The sequence below is a fragment of the Lolium rigidum genome, chromosome 7 (genome assembly GCF_022539505.1).
Source record: "Lolium rigidum isolate FL_2022 chromosome 7, APGP_CSIRO_Lrig_0.1, whole genome shotgun sequence".
In the NCBI taxonomy this organism is placed as follows: domain Eukaryota; kingdom Viridiplantae; phylum Streptophyta; class Magnoliopsida; order Poales; family Poaceae; genus Lolium; species Lolium rigidum.
The window spans coordinates 57,029,500-57,055,062 of record NC_061514.1 but is presented as its reverse complement, the minus strand read 5'-3'; the positions used below and the strand labels follow the sequence as shown (position 1 = coordinate 57,055,062).

The 25,563-nt window shown below is 41.6% G+C and overlaps 1 protein-coding gene across 1 annotated transcript; it reads left to right on the top strand.

The window, feature by feature from the left end:
• Positions 1 to 19,569: 19,569 nt before the first annotated feature.
• LOC124674775 lies at positions 19,570 to 24,948 on the top strand. The gene is made up of 5 exons (XM_047210834.1): positions 19,570 to 19,810; positions 20,225 to 20,355; positions 23,322 to 23,447; positions 23,603 to 23,730; positions 24,292 to 24,948. The coding sequence occupies exons 1-5, from the start codon at positions 19,570 to 19,572 to the stop codon at positions 24,605 to 24,607; spliced, it is 942 nt and encodes a 313-aa protein (XP_047066790.1). The 3' UTR covers positions 24,608 to 24,948.
• The last annotated feature ends 615 nt before the right edge of the window (positions 24,949 to 25,563 follow it).

Here is a 25,563-nt window from a genome sequence, read left to right as displayed (position 1 = left end):
AACCATTTTCAAGGAACACCGTAATAATAGCATATCAAACTAGTAACAAACATATCACTGGATAGATACTGAAAAATGTGATCTACCAAAATTGGTTTGGTATTTTTCTGACCTACAAAATAATTATCACAAATATTATACTAAAAAGATACACTATTTTGGTTATAAAAACCTCAGAAAATGAAGACAGATAATAAAAATAATTCCCTTTATCCAGGTGTCGTCTAACATGATATCTAACCCTGGAACTTTGTTTTGGTGCAAAACGAATTTTATTTTTCAAACTAAAAATCATGAAAAGACCTCACGGCCCGATCTGGATTTCTAAACCATGCAAAATTTATTAAACTACTGCATGCAAAACCTATGCCAAATTAAAGCTACTCACTAACACAAGCCAAAAAAATTGGTTTGGTATACAAAGGACTTACAGAAATCTCACAATTTAATAAACATCATAGAAGCTACATTTCACAAGATTAATTACCAGAAAATATTTCTAGCAGTAAAATACATGCATGCAAATGGAGGTGGTCCGGAATTTGTTCAGAGACATGTAGGAATTTGAATCATCTCATTTGGACCAAAAGTGGATTTTTAAACGATTTAAACCTAAGGTATACCTCACAGGGCAAAATTTGTGCAGAATTAACAGGAGGACTGGGCCGAAATGCTGGCTCGGGCCAGATTCGGCCCAGCTTCGGCTGCTGGCGCACGGGAGGGCCACGACGGAAGGGGCGACGGCGGGGCCTGCAGCCATGCAAGGCTGGGCTGCATGCGCTCGTCAGATGAGGATCCGACGGCGCCGGTTAAGTCCATCGGCGACGACCTCTAACCGGCAGCGCCGCCGTGACCTGAGGACGGAACGGAGCGAGGGCTCACCCAGGGGCGGTCGAGGGTGACGCGGGAGATGCAGGGAAGACGCTGAGGACGGAATCGACGCGTCCTGGCTTCTCGGCTGGGCTGGCGGAGCTTCTGGGCGTCGAGGCCGTGTCGGTGCTCCCGGTTGATGGCGACGGAGAGGGGCAGCGACGGCCAGGGAGCTCACCGAGGGCGTTCGGGGACGACGCAGAAGGGTCGAGGAGGACGCAGTGGCGCGTGGGCGACCAGCCTGGGTCCCCCAGGCGTCCTTGTCGTGCTCCAGGACACGCGTGCGGACGGCGACGTGCGCCACGACCTCACGGCCAGAGGTCCGTCGCCGGCGGGCAAGTCTGAGCTGGAGGTGCTCCTGGTGAGCTGCAAGAAAGGAGGAGGGAGCGGTGATGCGCGGCGGCTCGCAGAGGCCTGGCCTCAGCAGCTGGCACGCGTTGTCGACCTTCGGGACGACGACGAGCGCAACCCTCGACCCGTATCGGCAATGCGGCTGCCGCGGACGAGTTTGACGACGGACGCCGGAGAGAAGGTGCGGCGGTTTCTGGCATCTCGGACAGCGACACGCGCGAGCTGGTGTGGTCCTGGTTGTCGACACAGACGACGATGAGAACCGCACCGAGGTCAGCGACGGCGGCGGAGCTCGACGGAGGCGACGCCCGGGCGGATTCCTAGCAAGAAAGGGGCGGCGTTAGGGTCTCCAGAGAGGGATTCCAGAGAGAGGAACAGAGAGAGGGACACTGAGAGAGAGGCAGCAGCGTCGTGCACGGCGTCATGCACGCGGCAAGCTCCGCTCGGCTTTCTCGCCGAGTACGGGAGATGGGTGAAGCAGGGCTCCATCTCTGGGTTGCTGCGAGGGAGGAGGCGAGGTGCAAATGAGGTGAAGTGGGGGTGCCCGTTGATGGCTGCGGGTTAAGAACGGGTGGGCATGCCCACGGTGGCCAGCTGCACGCATGGACAAGGTAAGTGGCGCGGCGTCTCGCGACTGGCCGGGCTGGGCGGTGCTGCAACGTCTACGGAATACGGCGACCATCGATGGAGTGTAGTGTCCGTCCAGGGGCGAAGAGAATCGGAGGAACAGAGATGGGTCACGTTGGCCTGCCAGGTGTTCGACGAAAAGAGAGGCGACAAAGGAGAGGTCTAGGCAGGGTTCTAGGCCAGTTGATGGAGACAAGGCACGGTACCTCACGTATTAGAATCGATGGATGCAGCTGCGGAGGCTGGGGTGATCGGGAACGTGATGGCATGATACGGTCGTGGTGACCAGGGTCGTGTCGAGCACGGCCGAGCCACATGCAGGGCAGGAGCGGCCTCGGGAGCAAGCGCGTTGAAGAAATAGGCGAAGGGGCGTTGCCATGGCGCAGCGGTGGATGCTGAGGTACGCTAGGTCGTCCCGACCAGCAAGGGAGTGTGCCAAACGGACACGGACAAGGATAGAGGGCTACGGTAGGCTATGGATGCTCCTGCGATGTCCAGGGGTGGTGTGGGCTCCTATAGCTCGTGCCGGTGCTGAGTGGGTGGAGGGGAAGGGCTGCAGCGGGTGTTCTCCATGAATTTCGGCCAGGACATGCATCGGTTGCTCTCACTCTCTTCCTTACAAACAATACCAGCCAAACAGGGTACTGTAGCGCCGCTGAAATTTTGTAGAGGGAGGTGCATGCGATGGAGATGGATGCTCACGTGCATGGGTGCTCAAGGCATGGCTCGGCCAACTTTCCTCCGTGCCAACCAAAAGAGAACAAATAAAGAGGTCCAAGGGATGGAGTGGAGCTGATTATTTATTAGAGAGAGAAAGGTTAGTGTCACATGCAATTGCAACTTGCATGGCCGGCTCCATTCCCTTGCCCCAACATGTTGGACAAGGAAGATAACCAATCTACCATGAAGGTTGATCAAGAGTTTGTGCTGATAAAGGTGAGGTGTAGATCATGAGGGTAGCTTGAGGGATACAAGATGTTGTTTGGAATAGGGCTTGATTTATATCCATTAGGATCACTATAAGTAAGTAGGTCGAAATTTAAAAGATATTCATTCAAAATAGGCTTCGAATTTTATTTCTAAAAAAAAACAAGATGGTATTTTGAACTAGAATGGGTCTGCTTCCAAAAAAAATGCCTAGTAGATTTATCCCAAATTTATTGATACCAAAAAGTGTAAGAAAAGGCTTATAGACCACTAATATGTATTTTGATAAATCGGAAAATAAAATAATTTTCTAGAAATTATTTTTGAGTGGAAAAGAGATGATAAACATAATAGTAACATTTCCTATTTTTATTAGAGATAATATTTTGAAAATAGTTTCGCACAAACTAGAAAACAATTGGAAGTCAAAAGAGGAAGGAATGGGGGTTTAGGGTTTTAGGAAATTGAAGGGAACCTTCATATTTTGAAAATGGGGGTTGAGGCCAAGAATGAGTTGAGAGTAAATTTGAATGATCTTGGGGAGCTAGAGATGTAAATGGAGATTATTCATTTGTTGGGCAATGATCATCTAACGAGATTATGCATAGATGGAGTGTTGATGTTAAATGATAGATCAGAGAGATGTATTAATGGCAGCGACAATGCCATAGATATTTGATCACAGATCCAATAGTCTTAAGATTTAGCTTTGGTGATAAGGGCCTTTATTTGATTTAAAATAGATAAAAAGATTAAGTGAAACCTTTGAGATGGGAGACGGTTTTTAGAAGAGTAGTGTGATCCAAAGTAGAATTAGAATAAAGTATGGATCACTCCATTTTACTTTTGGAAATCAAAATTGCGTACAAAAGCTTTTATAAAATTTTAAATTCACATAAGTAGGGGTATGCCATTTGGCAAATACCTTGTGTCAACAACAATTTTTGAAACTCCTATTAATACTACGATCAAAGTGACCATACCCAATTCAAGGAAAAGAAAAAAAGAAAAAAAAAGAAAGAAAAAAAAAAAGAAAAAAAATTAAGATGTTTTGAATTAAGACTTTGAGTCAAAAGACAAAACAAAATAGGTTTTGTGATGTGTTAAAAAGTTCAAATGCTTTTGGAAGAGAGTAGGTTAAAGTAATACAAGAGGGGCCACGGCATGAGTGTTTTTCTTGACACTAGAAGATGTGGGTCGAGGTGCTTCACTTAACATTATTCATCGAACATCACACACCAAACAAAGTCAAACAACACTTCAATCAAACACATGGAAGCACAAGCAAAACAAAAAAAAAGTTTTTGTTCCCCCTGATTTTTGCACTTTGGACAAGCAAAGAATGTTGCAAAAGTTGGGTTGTTACAGTTATGGTTGTATTCCTAGTTAGGTCACACAATGAAATTCTTGGGTATTAGTACCATATTGGTTGGTATGAAGTGTCATACAAAACAACATAATACAAGAATACAATGGCCTAAGTGACTGACAAAGAATATGATAGGAATACACGTCTGGAACAAAATAAAGTGTTATTATGTTCGTTGTTGGCATTCTATCTAGCCCTTAGAATTTATAATAAAGAACTTAATAATTTTTATTTTGCTCTGGTCAAATGAAAACAATGAGTTGTTCAAATTATGACATTACTCCATGTACGATGGATAAAGTTATTATAAATCTTAATGGTAAAACACACATACATAAACACTGACGCTAAAATGCCATAAGGCAAATGATTTGAATTCCACTTATTTGTGGAACCGCCATTTAGGTCATGTTGGAAAGGAACGCATGAAGAAACTCCATGCAAATGGATTTTTGGAGTCATTTGATTTTTTGAATCGTTTGGCGCTTGCAAAATCTTTTCTAAAAATAAAGACTGAAATAACGTTCATAGGCCGAGAGTTGAACGGGCAACTAACTTAGTGAAAACATACATAATGATATATGTGGTTCACTGGGCATAGTTGTGTGCGGGAGATTCTTCTACTTCATGAAAACTTTCAACAATGAATTGAGTATATATATGTGGATATATTCAATAAGGAAGAAGTTTGAAACATTTGAATGGATTCAAATAAATTTCAGCATGAAGTGGAAATCATCGTAATAGAAAAGTCAAATATCTATGATTGGATCATGGTGGAAATATTTGGATTACGAGTTTTAGCGAACATCTAAGAGAGTTATGAAATTGTTCTACAACTCACGTTTCTTGGAGTATCATAGTGATAATGAAGTATCCAAGAGATGTATCCAAACCTTGTTGGGTAAATGATGAGATAAAATATTGACGCCATTATATTTTTGTGGATTATGCTTTAGTGACTACCGCTTTTACACTGAATAGAGCATCATCATGATCCGTTGAAATGACACCATACGAGTTATGACATGGGTATGAACCCTGATAGTCTTTTCTTAAATTTTGGTATGCATAGCATAAGTAACTAAGTTTACAACCAAAATCGGATGAATGTCTTTGTTGGTTATCCCAGAGATTTGATTGGGAATTCTTCCCACGAGACAAAGATAAAAGTGTTTGTCAATGTTTCTTATTTCGAGAAATTGTTTCTAGCGAAGTATTTGAGTGGGAGGACAATAGAACTTGATAAGGTTTATGAACACGAGCATAATAAATCGGAGTAGCGCGAGCATCGGAATTGGTTCAGGAAGCGGCCACGACGATCATAGCTCCCATGACTACAAAGTGTTTTAGCCATGGAGATCGAAGTACCTATTGAATCTTGTAGGTATGGTTTACTTTGTGATCAAATAAATGATTTGTGGACAAAGGATTGTTTTTGAACAATGATAAACCAACTACATGCAAAGAAGTTATGATGGGCCCTGACTCCGTTAAAATGGCTATACGCCATGAAATCCAAGATAGATGAATACTTTTTGAAAGTAAATGGATCTATAAAATTGATGGACTTGGATGAAATATCTTTGAAGAAGCTCGACTTGTTGAAAAGTTGTTTACGATAAGAAGTTCGAAGAGTTGACTACAATAAGATTAGATCTTCCGTAGCAATGCTTATAGTCTATGTGGATTATTCTAGTAATCACTACATATTTCTTTTATGAGATATGCTAGTAGGATGGCAAAATACATTACTTATCAGAAGTGTGTATTAAAGGTGTATACAAGATACAAACAAGAGTTTTGCTAGTCCGTAGAATACTAGATAGGTATACGAACTTCAATTGGATGAAGTGAGTATCGCGGAGTTGGAATCTTCACCAGATGAAATAGTCAAAGAGTTTTTGATTTCATCAGAAACGATGAAGAGGCTTGCATTTGCAAGAAATTAAGTGGGAGCTATTGAGACATATTTATAATACTTTATGTAGATGACATATAGTTGGTTGTAAATGATATAATTATATACTTGATTAAAAAGGTTTCATTGAGAAATTAACTTCAATGAAAGGATATGGACTGAAACAAATTTAGTGTCAAGATCTGTGAAGATAGATTGAAACACATAATAAAGTTTAAGTCAAAGTACATAGAATGGATATTGAAGTAGTTCAATATAGAAATATTAAGAAAATGTTCTTGTCATGTGAAAGTCTAACAAGACTTGAGTGTGTCTGACACTCAATGAGTAAAAACACATGAGTGATTATAGATCACGAATAAAATGTACACAATCAGATGTCCTGTGCTCTAAAAATGTTATGAGCATGTACCAGAATGATTCATATGATAATCATTGAAAAACAGTAAGAATATTCTTGAGTACTTAAGAAGAACCAAGGATATATATATATTTTTTTGTATGGAAAAATGACAAACAAATCGCTGTAAGTTGTTGCACCGATATTAGTTTGGTCACATACAAAAATGAATTTCAAATCTCAATTAGGCTAAGTGTTGATTAAAAGGTAGCACAATGATCTAAGAAGTTGTCTATGCTAGATTTAGAAGAGTTCTAAAATATTGTGGCGGATTCTACAAACAAAGGCAGAGTATGTCATTGTTTTGACAATGACTGAGGATGTTAAGTTAAGAGGTTCTTTGAGAACTTGGTGTAGTTCCGATAGTGTCAGAACTTTGAAGCTATATTGTGTATGACAATATTAGTGACATATTTCAGACCGTGGAATTAAGGTTCCCCCAGAGGACTGAACATATAAGAATAATGCCGACTCATTTGGAAAATAAGTGATGCGTTGAGACGCAAATGAATTGCAAAATACATACGTTTCTGAGCGTGTCAGATCCGTTGACTAAAACCTCTCCCGTGAGCAAAACATGATAAAGCACCGGAAGGCCAAGGTGTTATATCTTTACATATGTAAACTAGATTATTGACTCTAGTGCAAGTGGGAGATTGTTGGAGATATGCCCAAGAGGCAATAATAAAATGGTTATTATAATATATCTTTATGTTTATGATAATGTTTACATACCATGCTATAATTGTATTAACCGAAACATTAATACATGTGTGTTATGTGAACAACAAGGCGTCCCTAGTAAGCCTCTTGTATAACTAGCTTGTTGATTAATAGATGATCATGGTTTCGTGATCATGAACATTGGATGTTATTAATAACAAGGTTATGTCATTATATGAATGATGTAATGGACACACCCAATTAAGCGTAGCATAAGATCACGTCATTAAGTTATTTGCTATAAGCTTTCGATACATAGTTACCTAGTCCTTTTGACCATGAGATCATGTAAATCACTTATATCGGAAAGGTACTTTGATTACATCAAACGCCACTCGCGTAAATGGGTGGTTATAAAGGTGGGATTAAGTATCCGGAAAGTATGAGTTGAGGCATATGGATCAACGAGTGGGATTTGTCCATCCCAATGACGGATAGATATACTCGGGCCCTCTCGGTGGAATGTCGTCTAATAGCTTGCAAGCATATGAATGGTTCATAAGAGACCACATACCACGGTACGAGTAAAGAGTACTTGTCATGAGACGAGGTTGAACGAGGTATAGAGATACCGATGATCAAACCTCGGACAAGTAAAATATCGCGTGACAAAGGGAATCGGTATCGTATGTAAATGGTTCAGTCGATCACTAAAGTCATCGTTGAATATGTGGGAGCCATTATGGATCTCTAGATCCCGCTATTGGTTATTGGTCGGAGAGAAGTCTCAACCATGTCTACATAGTTCGCGAACCGTAGGGTGACACACTTAAGGTTTGATGTCGTTTAAGTAGATATGGAATATGGAATGGAGTTCGAAGTTTTGTTCGGAGTCTCGGATGGGATCCAGGACATCACGAGGAGTTCCGAATGGTCCGGAGAATAAGATTCATATATAGGAAGTCACTTTCCAAGTTTGGAAATGATCCGGTGAATTTATGGAAGGTGGTTTCTAGAATTATCCGAATAAATCACTATGGAAGGAGGAGTCCCGGAGGGACTCCACAAACCCTAACCAGCCAACCAAGTGGGAGGGTGGAGTCCATGATGGATTCCACCTCCTTGGCCGGCCAAGAAAAGAGGGAAGGGGAGAGTCCCTGTCCCTCTAGGTTTCGTCCATAAGGCAGTTTTTCTGTTGGGGTCTTATTCAAAGACTTTGGGCAAACCCTTGGGGTTCCACCTATATAATGAGGAGGAGAGGGAGAGGGGCAGCCATGGCTTGGCCGCACCACCCCTGCCCCCTTGAGGCCAGCGCCCATAGCCCCCTCTCCCCAAACCCTAGCCTCCCCTCCTCCACATACAAACTCCCGCAGCGCATAGGCGAAGCCCTGCCGGAGTTCTCCACCACCACCGCCACCACGCCGTCGTGCTGCCGGGATTCCGAGGAGGATCTACTACTTCCGCTTCCCGCTGGAACGGGGAGATGGACGTCGTCTTCATCAACACCGAACGTGTGACCGAGTACGGAGGTGCTGCCCGATCGTGGCACCGTGATCAAGATCTTCTACGCGCTTTTGCAAGCGGCAAGTGATTGTCTACCGCATCAATAAGAGCCTACTCTTATAGGCTTTGGAAATCTTCAAGGGTGAGTCTTGATCATCCCCTCGTTGCTCCCGTCTTCTAGATTGCATCTTGGCTTGGATTGCGTTCTCGCGGTAGGAAATTTTTTGTTTTCTATGCAACGAATGCCTACACGGACAACTCAAAAGGAAAGGGGGGAAAGTCCCACTTTGACTAGGTTTTGACTTTTGCATTTATGGTAAGTTTCCAATAAGACTCCTAGAGGGAGTTTGATTGGGAGATAGGGTTTTTCACCTATATAAAGAGGGAGGGGCCAGCAACATTGTTGGCCGCACGACCCAAGGGTACCAAGGCCGGAGCCCTACCCCTCTCTCCCAAACCCTAGCGCCACCCTCCTCCACCTCTCTCCCGCACGGCTACGACAAAGCCCTGCAGGAGATCTCCACCACCACCGTCACGATGTCGTCGTGCTGCCGGGATTCCGAGAAGGATCTACTACTTCCGCTGCCCACTGGAACGGGAAGAAGGGTCTTCATCAACACCGTACGTGTGATCGAGTGCGGAGGTGTTGCCCGATTGCGTCACCGTCGGGATCTTCTACTCGCTCCTAAGAGCGGCAAGTGATGGACTACATCATCCATGAGATTTATTTAGTTAACGCTTAGCGATCTTCGAGGGTACATTGATGCCATTTTTTTGCTACAATCTACTAGATTAGATATTGGCTTGTTATTCGTTCTTGCGGCAGAATTTTTTTGTTTTCTATGCGACGAACCTCTACAGTGGTACCAGAGCCGTGTCTATGCATAGATATGTTGCACGAGTAGAACACACTGGCTTTGTGGGCGTTGATGCTCTTGTTGTCGTTTGCTTTTCGTGTAATTTGCATCTTGCGGTATGGTGGGATGAAGCGGTCCGGGCTAACCTTACATGACCGCGTTCATGATACTTGCTCCACGCTTTGGATGAAATTTGTATTGCATAAGTGGATTTGTGGGTGTCTGTCTCTCTCACCATAGTTAAGATCAAATTTACAATCTGCACTTGACAACACTTGTATCAGTGTTGTGGTTCTTGTTCGTAGGTAAATCGGACCTTACTCGAAAGCCCCAAGCCACGTAAAATATGCAAACAAAACTAGAGGCGCCTAACTTATTTTTGCAGGGGCATGTGATATGATATGTCCATGATGTAATTGTGATTATATTTGATGTATAAGATGATCCTTATTGTATTGTGGCAGCCGGCAGGAGCCTAATGGTTGTTTTTAAATTCCGTTAAGACATGCGTGTCTATATATTCATCATGTAATAGTTTTATCTCAAGTAGTTGTTATAGTTGTTACTGGTGATGGACAACCATGAAGCGGTGCCACTGACCTTGATGCTATGTTGGTGATGATGGAGATCATGTCCATGCTTTGAAGATGGAGATCAAAGGCACGCGGAGAAAGGCCATATCATATCACATATTATGAATTTCATGTGTTGTTAATCCATCTTATATTGCTTAGATCGCGACGGTAGCACTATAAGATGATCCCTCTCACTAAATATAAAGATAATAAAGTGTTCGTCATTAGTATGCACCGTTGCTAAAACTCGTCGTTTCGAAGCATCTCGTGATGATCGGGTGTTATAGATTCTACATGTACATACAACGGGTGTAAGCCAGATTTGCACATGCGGATACTAAGGTTAAACTTGACGAGCCTATCATGTACAGACATGGCCTCGGAACACGAAATACCGAAAGGTAAAGCATGAGTCATATGGATGATATGATGAACATGTTGATTGTTCGCCTTTGAAACTCCATCTTTTCTCGTGAAGATCAGACTTGGTGTAGTCGATTTGGTCCATGTAATCATTAAGGCAACGTGAGAGATGTTGTTTTGAGTGGGAGTTCACTTAGTTAATTTAAGAATTAAAATTAAACTCAATTTATCATGAACTTAGTCTGAACTCTTTGCAAATATGTTGTAGATTATGGCGACCCCTACAATCAACTTTAATTCGTTCCTAGAGAAATAAAAACTGAAAAACAATGGAAGCAACTTTATGAACTGGTTCCGTAACATGAGGATTGTTCTCACTGCTGGACAACTGCTCTATGTGCTCGATGCACCGCTGGGTGACCCACCTGCAGAAACAGCTCCCGATGAGGTAAAAAATGTTTACCTCACTCGGAAGAACCATTACTCCACAGTTCAGTGTGCCATCCTCTACGGTTTAGAATCAGAGCTTTAGAAGCGCTTTGAGAACCACGACCCTCATGATATAATCAGTGAGCTCAAAATGATATTTAAAACTCATGCGGCCGTGGAAAGCTATGATGCCTCTCAACAATTCTTTAATTGTAATATGAAAGAGGGCAGCTCCGTTAGCGAGCACGTGCTCAAAATGTCTAGCCACGCGAAGAAGCTTAAAGACTTAGGAATAATGATTCCTAATGCGTTGGGAATTCATCGTGTCCTTCAATCACTGCCACCTAGCTAGTTACAAGAACTTTGTGATGAACTACAACATGCAGTGCATGAGCAAGACGTTGCCTGAACTCTTCTCAATGCTGAAAACTCTAAATTGGAGATTAAGAAAAAGTACCAAGTGTTGATGGTCAATAAGACCACCAATTTCAAGAAGCAGGGCAAACCTAAGAAAAAGGATAAATTCAAGAAGGGCGGCAAGAAATACGTTGCGCCTCCTAAGAAACCCAAGGCTGGCCCCAAGCCTGATACTGTGTGTTACTACTGCAAAGGAGATGGACACTGGAATCGGAACTGCTCAAAGTACCTGGTAGATCTGAAGAGCGGCAACATCAAGAAGAAAGGTATATTTTATATACATGTTATTGATGTGTATCTTACTCGTAATCGTAGTAGTGCCTAGGTATTTGATACTGGTTCGATTGCTCATATTTGTAACTCGAAACAGGAGCTACGGAATAAACGAAGACTAGCAAGGGACGAGGTGACGATGCGCTCGGAAATGGATCCAAGGTTGATGTGATCACCGTCGGCACGCTCCACCTTCATCTACCTTCGGGGTTAATTTTAAATCTGAATAATTGTTATTTGGTGCATGCGTTAAGCATGAACATTATATCTGGACCTTGTTTATTGCAAGGTGGTTATTCATTCAAGTTTGAGAATAATGGTTGTTCAATTTATATGAATAATATCTTTTATGGTCATGCACCTAAGATGAATGGTATTCTTATTAAATCTTGGTAGTGGTTATACACATAATCATAACATTGATGCTAAACGAATAAAATTAAATGATAATTCTACATACATGTGCCACTGTCCTCTTGGTCACATTGGAGTGAAGCGCATGAAGAAACTCCATTCCGGTGGACTTCTTGAATCACTTGATTTTGAATCAGTTGAAAGATGTGAAGCATGTCTAATGGGAAAAATGACTAAAACTTCATTCTCTGGTATAATGGAGCGAGCTACAGACTTATTGGAAATAATACATACCGATGTGTGCGGTTCAATGAGTGTAGCATCGCGTGGTGGTTATCGTTATATTCTTACTTTCATAGATGATTTGAGTAGATATGGGTATATCTACTTAATTAATGAAACATAAATCTGAAACTTTCGAGAAGTTTAAGGAATTTTAAAGTGAAGTAGAAAATCAGCGTAACAAGAAGATTAAGTTTCTGCGTTCTGATCGCGGAGGTGAATATCTGAGTTACGAGTTTGGCATGCATTTAAAGAAACGCGAAATACTTTCACAGTTGACACCGCCGGGAACACCCAACGCAATGGTGTGTCCGAACGTCGGAATCGAACTCTCTTAGATATGGTTCGATCTATGATGTCTCTTACAGATTTACCATTATCGTTTTTGGGTTATGCATTAGGGACAACGTAGTCACTTTAAATAGGGCACCATCTAAATCTGATGAAATGACACCGTATGAATTGTGGTTTAATAAGAAACCTAAGTTGTCGTTCCTTAAAGTTTGGGGCTGCGAAGGTTATGTAAAAAAGTTACAACCTAACAAGCTTGAACCCAAAGCGGAAAAATGTGTCTTCATAGGATACCCTAAAGAAACAATTGGGTATACCTTCTATCACAGATCCGAAGGGAAAGTTTTCGTTACTAGGAACGGATCCTTTCTTAAAAAGAGTTTCTCTCGAAAGAAGTGACTGGAAGGAAAGTAGAACTCGACGAGGTTATTGAACCTTCTCTCAAAAATCAGAGTAGTGCAACACCTGAAGATGTTCGTGTGCCGCCTGCACCGATAAGAGAGGAAGCTAATGATAATGATCATGAAACTTTAAACGAAGTTGCTACTGAACCTCGCAGTCGACAAGGATTCGTACCACTCCTGATTGGTATGACCCTGCCTTAAATGTCATTTTGATGGACAACAATGACGACCCTTCAACGTATGAGGAAGCAATGATGAGCCCGGATTCCAACAAATGGCAAGAAGCCATGAAATCCGAAATGGAATCCATGTATGAATACCAAGTATGGACTTTGGTGGACTTACCTGATGGCCGCAATGCTATCGAGAACAAATGGATTTTCAAAAGAAAAATAGATGATGTTACTATCTATAAAGCTCGACTTGTCGCGAAAGGGTTCCGACAAATTCAAGGAGTTGACTACAATGAGACTTTCTCACGGGTAGCGAAGCTAAAGTCTGTGAGGATTTTGTTACAATCGCTGCATTTTTCGATTATGAAATTTGGCAGATGGATGTTAAAACAACGTTCCTTAATGGTGACATTGAGGATGAGTTGTATATGGTGCAACCCAAGTGTTTTATCGATCCTAATGATGCTGACAGGGTATGCAAATTTCAGCACTCCATTTATGGACTGAAGCAAGCATCCCGGAGTTGGAAACGACGCTTTGATAAGGTGATCAAAGACTTTATACAAACTTTTGGAGAAGCTTGTATTTACAAGAAAGTGAGTGGGAGCTCAGTAGCATTCCTGATACTGTATGTGGATGCATATTGTTGATTGGAAATGATATAGAAATTCTTGGAAGTTTCAAAGGCTATTTGAATAAAAGTTTTTCAATGAAGGACCTTGGTGAAGCAGCATACTGATACGCGTACAGCACGCGTCCGTTGGGAACCCCAAGAGGAAGGTGTGATGCGTATAGCGGCAAGTTTTCCCTCAGAAAGAAACCAACGTTTATCGAACCAGGAGGAGCCAAGAAGCACGTTGAAGGTTGATGGCGGCGGGATGTAGTGCGGCGCAACACCGAGATTCCGCGCCAACGTGGAACCCGCACAACACAACCAAAGTACTTTGCCCCAACGAAACGAGTGAGGTTGTCAATCTCACCGGCTTGCTATAACAAAAGATTAGATGTATAGTGTGGATGATGATTGTTTGCGTAAAACGAGTAGAACAAGTATTGCAAGTAGATTGTATTCGATGTAAAAGAATGGACCGGGGTCCACAGTTCACTAGAGGTGTCTCTCCCATAAGATAAATAGCATGTTGGGTGAACAAATTACGGTCGGGCAATTGACAAATAGAGAGGGCATGACAATGCACATACATGATATGATGAATATTGTGAGATTTAATTGGGCATTACGACAAAGTACATAGACCGCTATCCAAGCATGCATCTATGCCTAAAAAGTCCACCTTCGAGGTTATCATCCGAACCCCTTCCAGTATTAAGTTGCAAAACAACGGACAATTGCATTAAGTATGGTGCGTAATGTAATCAATAACTACATCCTCGGACATAGCATCAATGTTTTATCCCTAGTGGCAACAACGACATCCACAATCTTAGAACTTTCATCACATCGTCCCGCATTTAATGGAGGCATGAACCCACTATCGAGCATAAATACTCCCTCTTGGAGTTAAGAGTAAAAACTTGGCCAGAGCCTCTACTAATAACGGAGAGCATGCAAGATCATAAACAACACATAGGTAATAGATTTATAATCAACATAACATAGTATTCTCTATCCATCGGATCCCGACAAACACAACATATAGAATTACGAGATAGATGATCTTGATCATGTTAGGCAGCTCACAAGATCCGACAATGAAGCACATGAGGAGAAGACAACCATCTAGCTACTGCTATGGACCCATAGTCCAGGGGTGAACTACTCACTCATCACTCCGGAGGCGACCATGGCGGTGAAGAGTCCTCCGGGAGATGATTCCCCTCTCCGGCAGGGTGCCGGAGGTGATCTCCGAATCCCCGAGATGGGATTGGCGGCGGCGACGTCTCGGTAATGTTTTCCGTATCGTGGCTCTCGGTATCGGGGGTTTCGCGACGAAGGCTTTAAGTAGGCGGAAGGGCAACGCGGGGGCCACACGAGGGCCCCACACGCCGTGGCCGCGCGGCCAAGGGCCGGGCCGCGCCGCCCTGTTGTGTCGGCGCCTCGTGGCCCCACTTCCTTTCCCCTCGGTCTTCCGGAAGCTTCGTGCAAAAATAGGACCCCGGGCGTTGATTTCGTCCAATTCCGAGAATATTTCCTTTGTAGGATTTCTGAAACCAAAAACAGCGTAAAACAAGAATCGGCTCTTCGGCATCTCGTTAATAGGTTAGTGCCGGAAAATGCATAAATACGACATATAATGTGTATAAAACATGTAGATATCATCAATAATGTGGCATGGAACATAAGAAATTATCGATACGTCGGAGACGTATCACATACATTTTAGGCATCAAGATTTATAGAGATAGATCAAGACGCTTAATGGGGTTTTCACAAAGTACATACCTGGACAAAATTCTAAAGAAGTTTAGAATGGATGAAAGCAAGAAAGGGTTCTTGCCCATGTTGCCAGGTAAGACCTTGAGTAAAACTTAAAATCTGGCTACAACAGAAGAAAGAGAAAGGATGAACAAAATCCCCTTTGCCTTGCCATAGGCTCTATCATGTATGCCATGATGTGTACAAGAACGGGTATCACACATGTTGTTAGTTTGACCAGAAGATATCAAAGTGATCCCGGAATGGAACACTGGATAACGGTTAAGAATATCCTAAAGTACTTAAAAATGACTAAGATTATGTTTCTTTGTTATGGAGGTGACCAAGAGCTCGTTGTAAGCAGTTACACTGATGCTAGTTGGAACACTAATCCGGATGACTCTAAGGCACAATTTGGATACGTATTTTTGAATGGTGCAAAGAGTGAGCTAGAGGAGTGCTAAGAAAAGGCGTTGTTGCAAAATCTTAAACTGAATCAGACTACATAGCTGCTTCGGAGGTTTCATGAGAGGTGATATGGATGAAGTGTTTCATTACTGAGCTTGGTGTGGTTCCTAGTGCATTGGACCCGATGACCATCTATTGTGACACCATGGGTGCCATAGACAATGCACGGGAGCCAAGGTCACACAAGAAGCTGAAGCATATTAAGCTATGTTTTCATTCTATTCGCGAGTATGTGGAAGATGGTGACATAAAGATTTGCAAAGTACACACAGATCTGAATGTGGCGGATCCGTTGACTAAACCTCTCCCTAGAGCAAAACATGACCTACACCAGAATACCATGGGTGTTAGATACATTACCATATAATCTAGATTATTGACCCTAGTTCAAGTGGGATACTGTTGGAGATATGCCCAAGAGGCAATAATAAAGTGGTTATTATTATATTTTTGTGTTTATGATAAATGTTTGCATCCTATGCTATAATTCTATTAACCGAAAACATTAATACTTGTGTGTTTTGTAAACATAAAAGAGTCCCTAGCAAGCCTCTTGTTATACTAGCTTATTGATTAATAGATGATCATAGTTTCATGATCATGAATATTAATTAGATGTTATTAATAACAAGATCATATCATTAGGTGAATGATGTGATGGACACACACCCATAGTAAGCATAGCATATGATCAAGTCATTAAGTTCGTTTTGCTACAAGCTTTAACATACATAGTAACCTAATCCTTCGACCATGAGATCATGTTAATCACCTGCACCGGATGACATCAAAGACTACTTCGTAAATGGGTGGTTATAAAGGTGGCATTACGTATTCAGAAAGTATGGGTTGAAGCGTGTGGATCAAGAGTGGGATTTGTCAATCCAAATGACGGATATATATACTCTGGGCCCTCTCGGTGGAATATCATCCAATTAGCTTGCAAGCATGTGACTTGGTCACAAGGGATGTCATATCACGGTACGAGTAAAAAGTACTTATTGGTAACAAGGTTGAACTAGGTATATAGATACCAAAGATCGAAACTCGGATAAGTAAAGTATCGCGCGACAAAGGGAATCGATATCGTATGTTAATAGTTCTTTCGATCACGAAGTCATCATTGAATATGTGGGAGCCATTATGGATCTCTAGGTCCCGCTATTGGTTATTGATCGGAGAAGTGTCTCGATCATGTCTGTATTGTTCACGAACCGTAGGGTGACACACCTAAGGTTCGATGTTGCTTAAGTAGATATGGAATTTGAAATGGAGACCGAATGTTGTTTGGAGTCTCGGATGGGATCTAGGACATCACGAGGAGCTCTGTAATGGTTTGGGGAATAACATTCATATATGGGAAGTCATACCAAGTTTGGGGATAGTCCGATGAATTGATGGAAGGTTCTACAAGGTTCTAGAATCGTCCGAAATATTTCGCTATGCCCGGTGGAGTCCTGGAGGGTCTCCACCAGCCTAGCCGACCCACCAAGGGGGAAGGTGGAGTCCATAGTGGCCTCCACCTCCTTGGCCGGCCAACTCAAAAGGAAAGGGGGAAAAGTCCCACCTTGACTAGTTTTTGACTTTTGCATTTATGGTAAGTTTCCAATAAGACTCCTAGAGGAAGTATGATTGGGAGCTTGGGTTTTCCACCTATATAAAGGGGAGAGGAGGAGAGGGGCCGGCCACATTGTTGGCCGCACCACCCAAAGGCACCAAGGCCGGCGCCCCACCCATCTCTCCCAAACCCTAGCCCACCCTCCTACACCTCTCTCCTTCACGGCTACGGTGAAGCCCTGCAGGAGATCTCCACTACCACCATCACCACGCTGTCGTGCTTCAGGGATTTCAAGGAGGATCTACTACTTTCGCTGCCCGCTGGAACAGGTAGAAGGATGTCTTCATCAACACCGTACGTGTGATCGAGTGCGGAGGTGCTGCCCGATCGCGGCACCATCAGGATCTTCTACTCGCTCTTGAGAGCGGCAAATAATCGACTACATCATCCACGAGATTTATCTCGTTAACGCTTAGCGTTCTTCGAGGGTACGTTGATCCCATCTTGTTGCTACCATCTACTAGATTAGATCTTGGCTTGTTGTTCGTTCTTGCGGTAGGATTTTTTTTTGTTTTCTATCCTACGAATCCCTAGAAAGATATATGGCATACTCTCTTTGGCTGTGAAGTTTGGTGGAAACTTGGAGTAGCAGATAAGATAGAAGATGCAATGCTAGTTGACTGAGCAGATAGTGTTGTTCTTAAAGAATTGATAGTGAATCAGAAGGTTAAAATTGCAAAGGGAATTAATTCTTATGGCCTCCTGGTATACATGGTAGATGGGTCGCCAACTTGTGGAAGTACCTATGAGTTCAATTGATGCACTATTCATTCGAGTAATCACAACAAATAATATAAGAGCAAACGGAAAGAATTCGGTGAATACAGAGAGTGTATGGATAAAAGCGAAAGAAGGACATGTTATGGTCAATGTAGACACAAATTTCAATCGAGGAAATCTTACAAGTGGAATAGGAGCGATCATTAGATATGTTCATGGGCGATTTGTTGTTGCATGTAATGTTTCGGTCCAATATGCTACTGATGCAAACACCTTAGAATCTCAAACGATTAGTAGAGACATTGCATTAGCCAATAAGGTAGACTCTTTGCGTATTATTATTCAATCTGATTGTCTACAAGTGATTGAAGTCCTCCAGACGGGAAGTTTCCCATCCACGGCGTTGGCTGTTCTTTTTGATGATATTTGTATCCAAGCTTATGTGTGTTTTTATTTGTGAGTTTAGTTTCTATAATATGGAAGCAAACTTGCTGATTGCTTATCGGGAGAGACGAATTCACTCCCATGTGTGTTGGTAGATGATCTGCCAAGTTTTATCGTTTTCCTGTTATAATTGATGATGTATCTATTACGAGTATATTTGATTAATAAAGCTCGCGAGTCCTGCTCTTTCCAAAAAAAAGTTATTTCCTAATTTACAACAGCAAAAGATTTTTTTTAGAGTAACCGCAAAAGATAAAAATGAAGAATAGTTCGTAGAGCAAACCTTCCTCGGAAATTCAATTCGGCTCCCGGGTGCGTATGCACCCTCTACCAAAAAATCATATTTTGAAATGTCGAAAAATTTAACAAAAAAATTTACATGTACATCTTCATAAATATGTTCGTTCGTTAAGTTTCACGAAAAATTAATATTTTGTGTGGTCTATATAGAAAAGAGAAAACTTATCTTGTGAAAAACATTATTTTTAGCATTGAGTTTTATCTTTTTTACACACGTCACATGATAAGTCGATTTTTTATGAAACAACTTTCTAAGCGTGTAGAACAAGAAGATTTACATGCGAATTTTTGGTTTCAATTTTTTTGAAATTCAAAATATGTATAAGATGCATTTCAAAATAGAGGGAGCATATGCTCCCATGTTCCAAAACACCACTCCCTTCCCTGACTAAACTTGACAGGCCTGCATATACGGCCCAAATAGCCTTCCATAGTCCCAAGTGGCACCCGCCAAAGCCCAAGAAAAGTATGGCCTACGCCGTTGTTCCAAGTTCCAACCATCCATCGCCCCCAATTCCACCTGCACCTTCCCCCACCGCCGGCTACCGGCGACCGCCGCTCGCCGGCCTATCGGTGATGGATCGCACGTCCGCTTGATGGATCCCTCGGCGGAAGAGCCCGGGCCACCACGGGCTGCCGCGAGCGTTGGGGCAGAGCCAGCGGAGGGCAGCAGGCGGCGGCGCGGGGCTGCTGTCCGCGGCGTGCTCGGGGTGGCCTTCCCCATCGCGGCATCATTCCTCTTCTCCTTTCTCGTCGGCATCGCGGGCCTCGCCCTCGGCGGGCTCTCATCCACCGCATCTGTCTCCATGCCCTCCACTTGCCGCATCCTCTCCACTGGTCGGCCACTGTTCATTCCCTTCCAACCCTTAGTTTCCCGATTTATGTCCATTCTCTTTCTAGTGCTAAATAAGCATGCAAATCAGCTACTCTGGTGTTCGGCGTGAATAACTTTGCTGCAAATTTGAGGATCCATTCCATTTTATGCAGTACTCCTTTAGCTGCAAAGTAGCTCTTTCTAGTACAACTTTACCATTTTGTTCCACAAAATCTAGGAGGTGCTTGCGTCCTGATGACTTGGTATTATGTTAGCATGTGGATTGTGATACCCTATTACTAGAGTGTCTGTCGGTTGCTGATTATGCTGTACCTCATTAGTAAGCTTAAGATGTCATTACAATCCTTTCTTTAGATCGAAGAGTGTTGATTAGATGTGTACCAGTTTAGCTTGATGCGGTTGTTGGCACACTGTAGGCGTGGACATCCGGTCATCAAAGATTTGCGAGCTTGGACTGTTGAACTATAGAGCTAAGCATGTATTTTACCCCTCAAGTAATCGAAGATTCCGCTGCCATGATGACTACTACTGGGCATCAGTTTTCGAGGTGAGAACTCATGCTGTGATTATGTCTTTTTTTTTTTTTTTTGTTTCTCTAAGGCCGTTTGGTTCAATTTTTCACTTGCTTTATCTTTTCGTAGAAGCACAATAGCATTTTATAAGTCTTGTATTAATTAGTTATGAAGCTATTTCACATTCAGCTCCTCTAGATTTGGGCTGTCTATAGGTTTTAACTAATATATACAGATTGTTGATGCCTTGTATGCATTCTCAACTCCAAATAAAAGGAAACTAGTTGAATGCCCGTGCGTTGTTACGGTACAGCAAAGTTAGACCTAGACACATTAATCAAAACAATTGTAATTCGTAATATATTAATTTCGTCTAAAAATAAGTGTTTAGTTTTGTTGATACAGATGTATTTGGATATTATTTAGTTGTAGATACATCTAAAAAAAAGTTGTGACACTTATTTTTAGACAGAGGAAGTATTTCTTATGGAAGTATTCTAAAAGAACTGAGCAACCCATACTCTTAACCTATTGTTGTAAGTCATATTTCTTAGTCTAATATAGTCCGGATTGATTTCTTAGTCTCGACAATGACTGCAGAACAAGAACTTATATCATCAACAAAAATGGTATCATACTGAATATAGGGGTTTAAAAAGTCCAGCAACTATAAGGCATAGAACTTGAGGCTTCTTTAGCAGTTCATACGAAGCCAAAATAAACAACCGCACTTAGCTCATGAATTCGTTGAATACCTTCGTGTTGCCATGGCTATTACACTTATAGATGATTTTCTCAAGAGTTGTACTTCTAAATACAAAACAATGTAGACTTCAAACTTTTGGAAAGAATGCTCATATTTTCTGCATTGTACATACTTCGTAAGAGTGAATTAATAGCAACAATGGGCATCTTTCCTCCACTTAACAGTCTGGACTTGTGTAGCATGCAAGGAAAGTACTCCTTTCTGAGACCATGGTAGATAAGCCCAAACAAACTTCACAAAAAGAGCATAATCAAAGTTTTCTTCTTATGTGTTACAATTGCAAATGATCGGTGATAAGGTATCTGTATCATACACGGATCTCTGCAGCAGCATAAGTATCAACTAATAAAGCATTGCCTTAACTCAGGCAAACACAGTTGCTGGCTAGCTATTCTTTCTGTTTAAATGACACATGATGCATCTGGTTAAAGTTCCATATGACCATGCGGCAGATTCTGCTCCCCTTTGTGATTCTACTTATTCGAGCTGCTCCATCTGCCAAATGAAATGGAAGTCGAAGTTAGCAAAATAGTCTATGTATAATGTGTTCAGATGTATCTCTGCTCCCCATGCTTGGATCTTCTTGCGTTAATCATGAACAAGTTACAAGGGTAAAAAGGACCGACAGTCACAATGTACATAATTCACATACTTAATCTAGCATAGCCACTTGCTGTGTTCAGCTACAACAACTAAATATAGCGATTCTAATATTGCTAGTTTACTGGGTAGATAATGACATGAAGAAGTATGGAAGAGCAGAGTACCTCCGCATGCCATCATTTGGAGAGTGCATGTTATGAGCTCCAATTCCTTTGTTGATGGCGCTTCTGCAATTCCAGAATTTTAGGAGCAGAATTACCCGTAGCCAGATGCAAGGCATGATCCTAACAAAGAACGTAGTGGGTGTACGGAATATCTGCTATGTTGAGATATAGTTTGTAGCCACTATTGCAAAGAATATGAGGTGAAGAATACTAAGGACACCACCACAAGTGTATATCTCCCATTTGAAAATCATTACGACAGAATCTGACTGAAACCTCAAAACAGATAGAAGCACCATGGAGCACAGTTCACGCTTCAGAAGTTGTAATTTGAGGTTGGGAAGCATCATTAGTGCATAAGCCCTTAAAAGGGAGCTTACACATCTTTTGCTGAAATCTTTGTAAATCCAATCGCCACCACTTGTTGTTTGCCTCCAGCCATTATAGCCTGACAATTGTAATTTTGAAGAGATAAATAATTAGTCTGGTGGTGGCAAGTTTAAGGAAGGTGGGCTTTTTACATCATTTTAACGTGCATCAGGATGCATAATTAAACAATACTATAAAATAATTATCATACTACAGCAGATCAAATTTTGGCGTATAATAGTCCATCTATGAAACCGGTACTTCATCACAAGCTTATAGGAAAGTGGGTTATCATGCACATTAGAAAGAGATTTGTCCTACATTTGACCAAAAATGTATATCAGTAACAGCATATACAAGAGAAATTCATTGGGAAATTCATTTTCCACTTGGATCCTGAGAGTTCGGAGCTAATTACTTGAATCTTGAGAGATGAGATTATTCTGGAGAAATGTGAAAATAAGCAAAATAATAATGTGGAGTAAGATGGCCAAGAGAAAGTGGGCTATCATGCATTTTAGAAAGAGATTTGTCCTGCATTTGACGAAGGAAGCTAAATGCACAGCAAACACATAACCTGGGATGAAAATCTGGCGGTAGGGAACTTTACCACCTTGATACAGAGAGGGAAATGAATCTTGAGAGTAGAATCACTGAATGATGTTCCAGCCACAGTCAGAGTTTGAAATTATTGCTTACCCCTGAGCAACTGAATAATACTGGGATTATCCTGTCGAACATATTAGGCATTCGGTTAAATATTACATATTCCAACTTATTTGATACGAGTAAAGACTAAAGAGATACATGTTACAACTACTATATAATCAGAGAGAGAAAAGGAGAATCAACACTCGATTATTAGTCAAAATGGTAAATTAAACTTAATTATAGCCAAGTCTGGTGGTATGCAATTCGCATCAGCATAGTACTTCTAGGTGGAGAATGTATGTAGTTTGTTCATTGTGATCCTCTCTGCGATTAACGGAATGTGACTCCAGATGATGTGGCGCCGCAGCAGCACCGTTTCCATCTTAAAGAAATTCCAAAGGGATCCTCCCAAGCTTGTTTTCACTTGTGTTGTGGATTGATTATGTAGGTTGAGTACACAGAATATTTTTCTGGCCAAACATCTTATGCAATGGCAGAGGCTCCAAAAGAGGCTCTTCCTCACAATTGCCGGCCTGATTTTGGTGCAGCATGGTCAACAACAGCAAAGTTCAAGGTACTCACTATGTAACATCTAATTCACATCTGAACTATGATGTACTTAATGTTCTCTGCAATGAGTTTTTGAAACACCAATTGTTTGCATGTCTTTTCCCTGTATCTTGTTGAGTATTTAAGAGGTTGTAATTTTATTATCATTTTTCCTTGTAGGTCAATGAATCATACAGTTGCAGATACACGTTAGGGAGTACCAAAGCTGACGTTTATCCGGACAAGCTATTCAATTGCACTGCTGAGGAACCTTCAATAGTTGAAATGCTGAAAAGGATATTTGTATTGTGAGTATATATGCCTTGCTTCCCTAAATTCCTACCTGCCACATGAGTATTGATGTATTTTTCCATAAAGTAATAATTTCATGTTAATCCACATTTCCTCCGTCAGACATAGATGGCCGAAAGTACTTATGGCTCTTATTTGCTCGGGAAATGTAACTACTCCCTCCGTCCCGGTTTATAGATCCTGTGTGTATCCCTAGGTCGTAAATTTGACCAACGTAATATAAGATATTACAAAACATATATCATTAGAAAGTTCAGATGTTCTATTTTCTAATGATATAATTTTTATGTTGTACAATTTGTGTTGTGTTGGTCAAATTGACGATCTAGGGATACATGCAAGCCCTATAAACCGGGACGAAGGTACATGCTTATCAGTTGGGGTAGTTATGCTAACTCTAGGAACTTAATAACCTTTGCCGCCTACAGAATCTTCATATTTTCATTGCTTGGTTACAATTGTCACCTTTATTCTTCCCTTCTTCCAATGATTCATGGTCATTTATCTTAAACATATTTGCATTTTCTTCCATTTAACTTGAGATCGGAATCTGACAGGTTTTCAAAGTCCTACATGTCAAAAGATTTCAGTTCAGGACGGATGCTTGGATATGTAGCAGCAGGAGTTGTGGCTGGCATGCTGAGTTCTCTAGTCATCACTATAGTACTACGAAGCTTCCGAGGAGTGTTCCTCGGTGCTGTCAGGTGGGCTGTAAGCAACCATAGCATCAGGGTGTTTGCTTATCGTTTTAAGCGAGCTTGTCTTCTTGTGGCATATGTATCTTTTGTTGGCTGGATTACTTTGCAGTACAGCAAAATGATTGGGTTGAAAGAACTTCTATTAGATTACAAACTCATGGAGAGGTTCATGTAAAATGTACATCTTCTCGGCATTGTATATCGTATGAGCCGATTCTGGTCCTCGATGAAACAGTTTTTTGTTTCATTCGAATTCCTCTGATGTAACTAATCTTTTTTTGCTACGGTATGGTGCCAGGAATGCCTAATAGTGCTGCTCTGTTCATGGCAGCATGGCAAATGTATTCCAGGTAGAAAAATCTTGTGGTAGCTACAGCACATGCGCACCCTCATCTGTTGAAACTTGTAACATGTATCCACTTCCTGATCATCATATTTTGAGACTTTAGCGGGATTCTTCTCCCATTTGAAAATATGATCTAACTTTGTGGCTTTGAATGCAAATCATTGTTTTAAGGCCTCTTTGGTTTGTTGGATATATTTTTTCTGCAAAACGATGAGGTCCTAACATAAATATTTCTGGAACGTTTTTTTTTTTTTGCTGCTGGGAATTCATCTGTAAAATATTAAGCTTAATATTAGTAGTTTTTTCTGCAAAACTTTTACTTTCTGGAACGTTGTTTTGTTGCCGCTGGGAATTTTATCTGTTCGAAGTATATACTTATCAGTTGTTGTGGTTATGTATACTTGGATTGTACGGTTGCATCGCCACTTAAGTGTTAAACTCTAGGAACTTAATCACCTTTGCCGCCTACAGAATCTGCATTGGTGGGTTACAACGTTCCCCTTTTATTCTTTCCTTCTTCTAATAGTCATGTCATTTATCTTAAAAATATTTTCATATTCTTTTGTTTAACTTGAATCGAAATAATATGGCAGGTTTTCCAAGTCCTGTAAGTCAAAAGATCTGAATTCAGGATAGATGCTTGGATATGCAGTAGGGTTTGTGGCTGGCACGAGTTTTATGTTCATCACTATAGTACTACGAAGCTTGCGAGGAGCTGCCAGGTGGGCCGTGAGCAACCATAGCATCAGGGTGTTTGCTTATCGTGTTAAGCGAGCCTGTCTTCT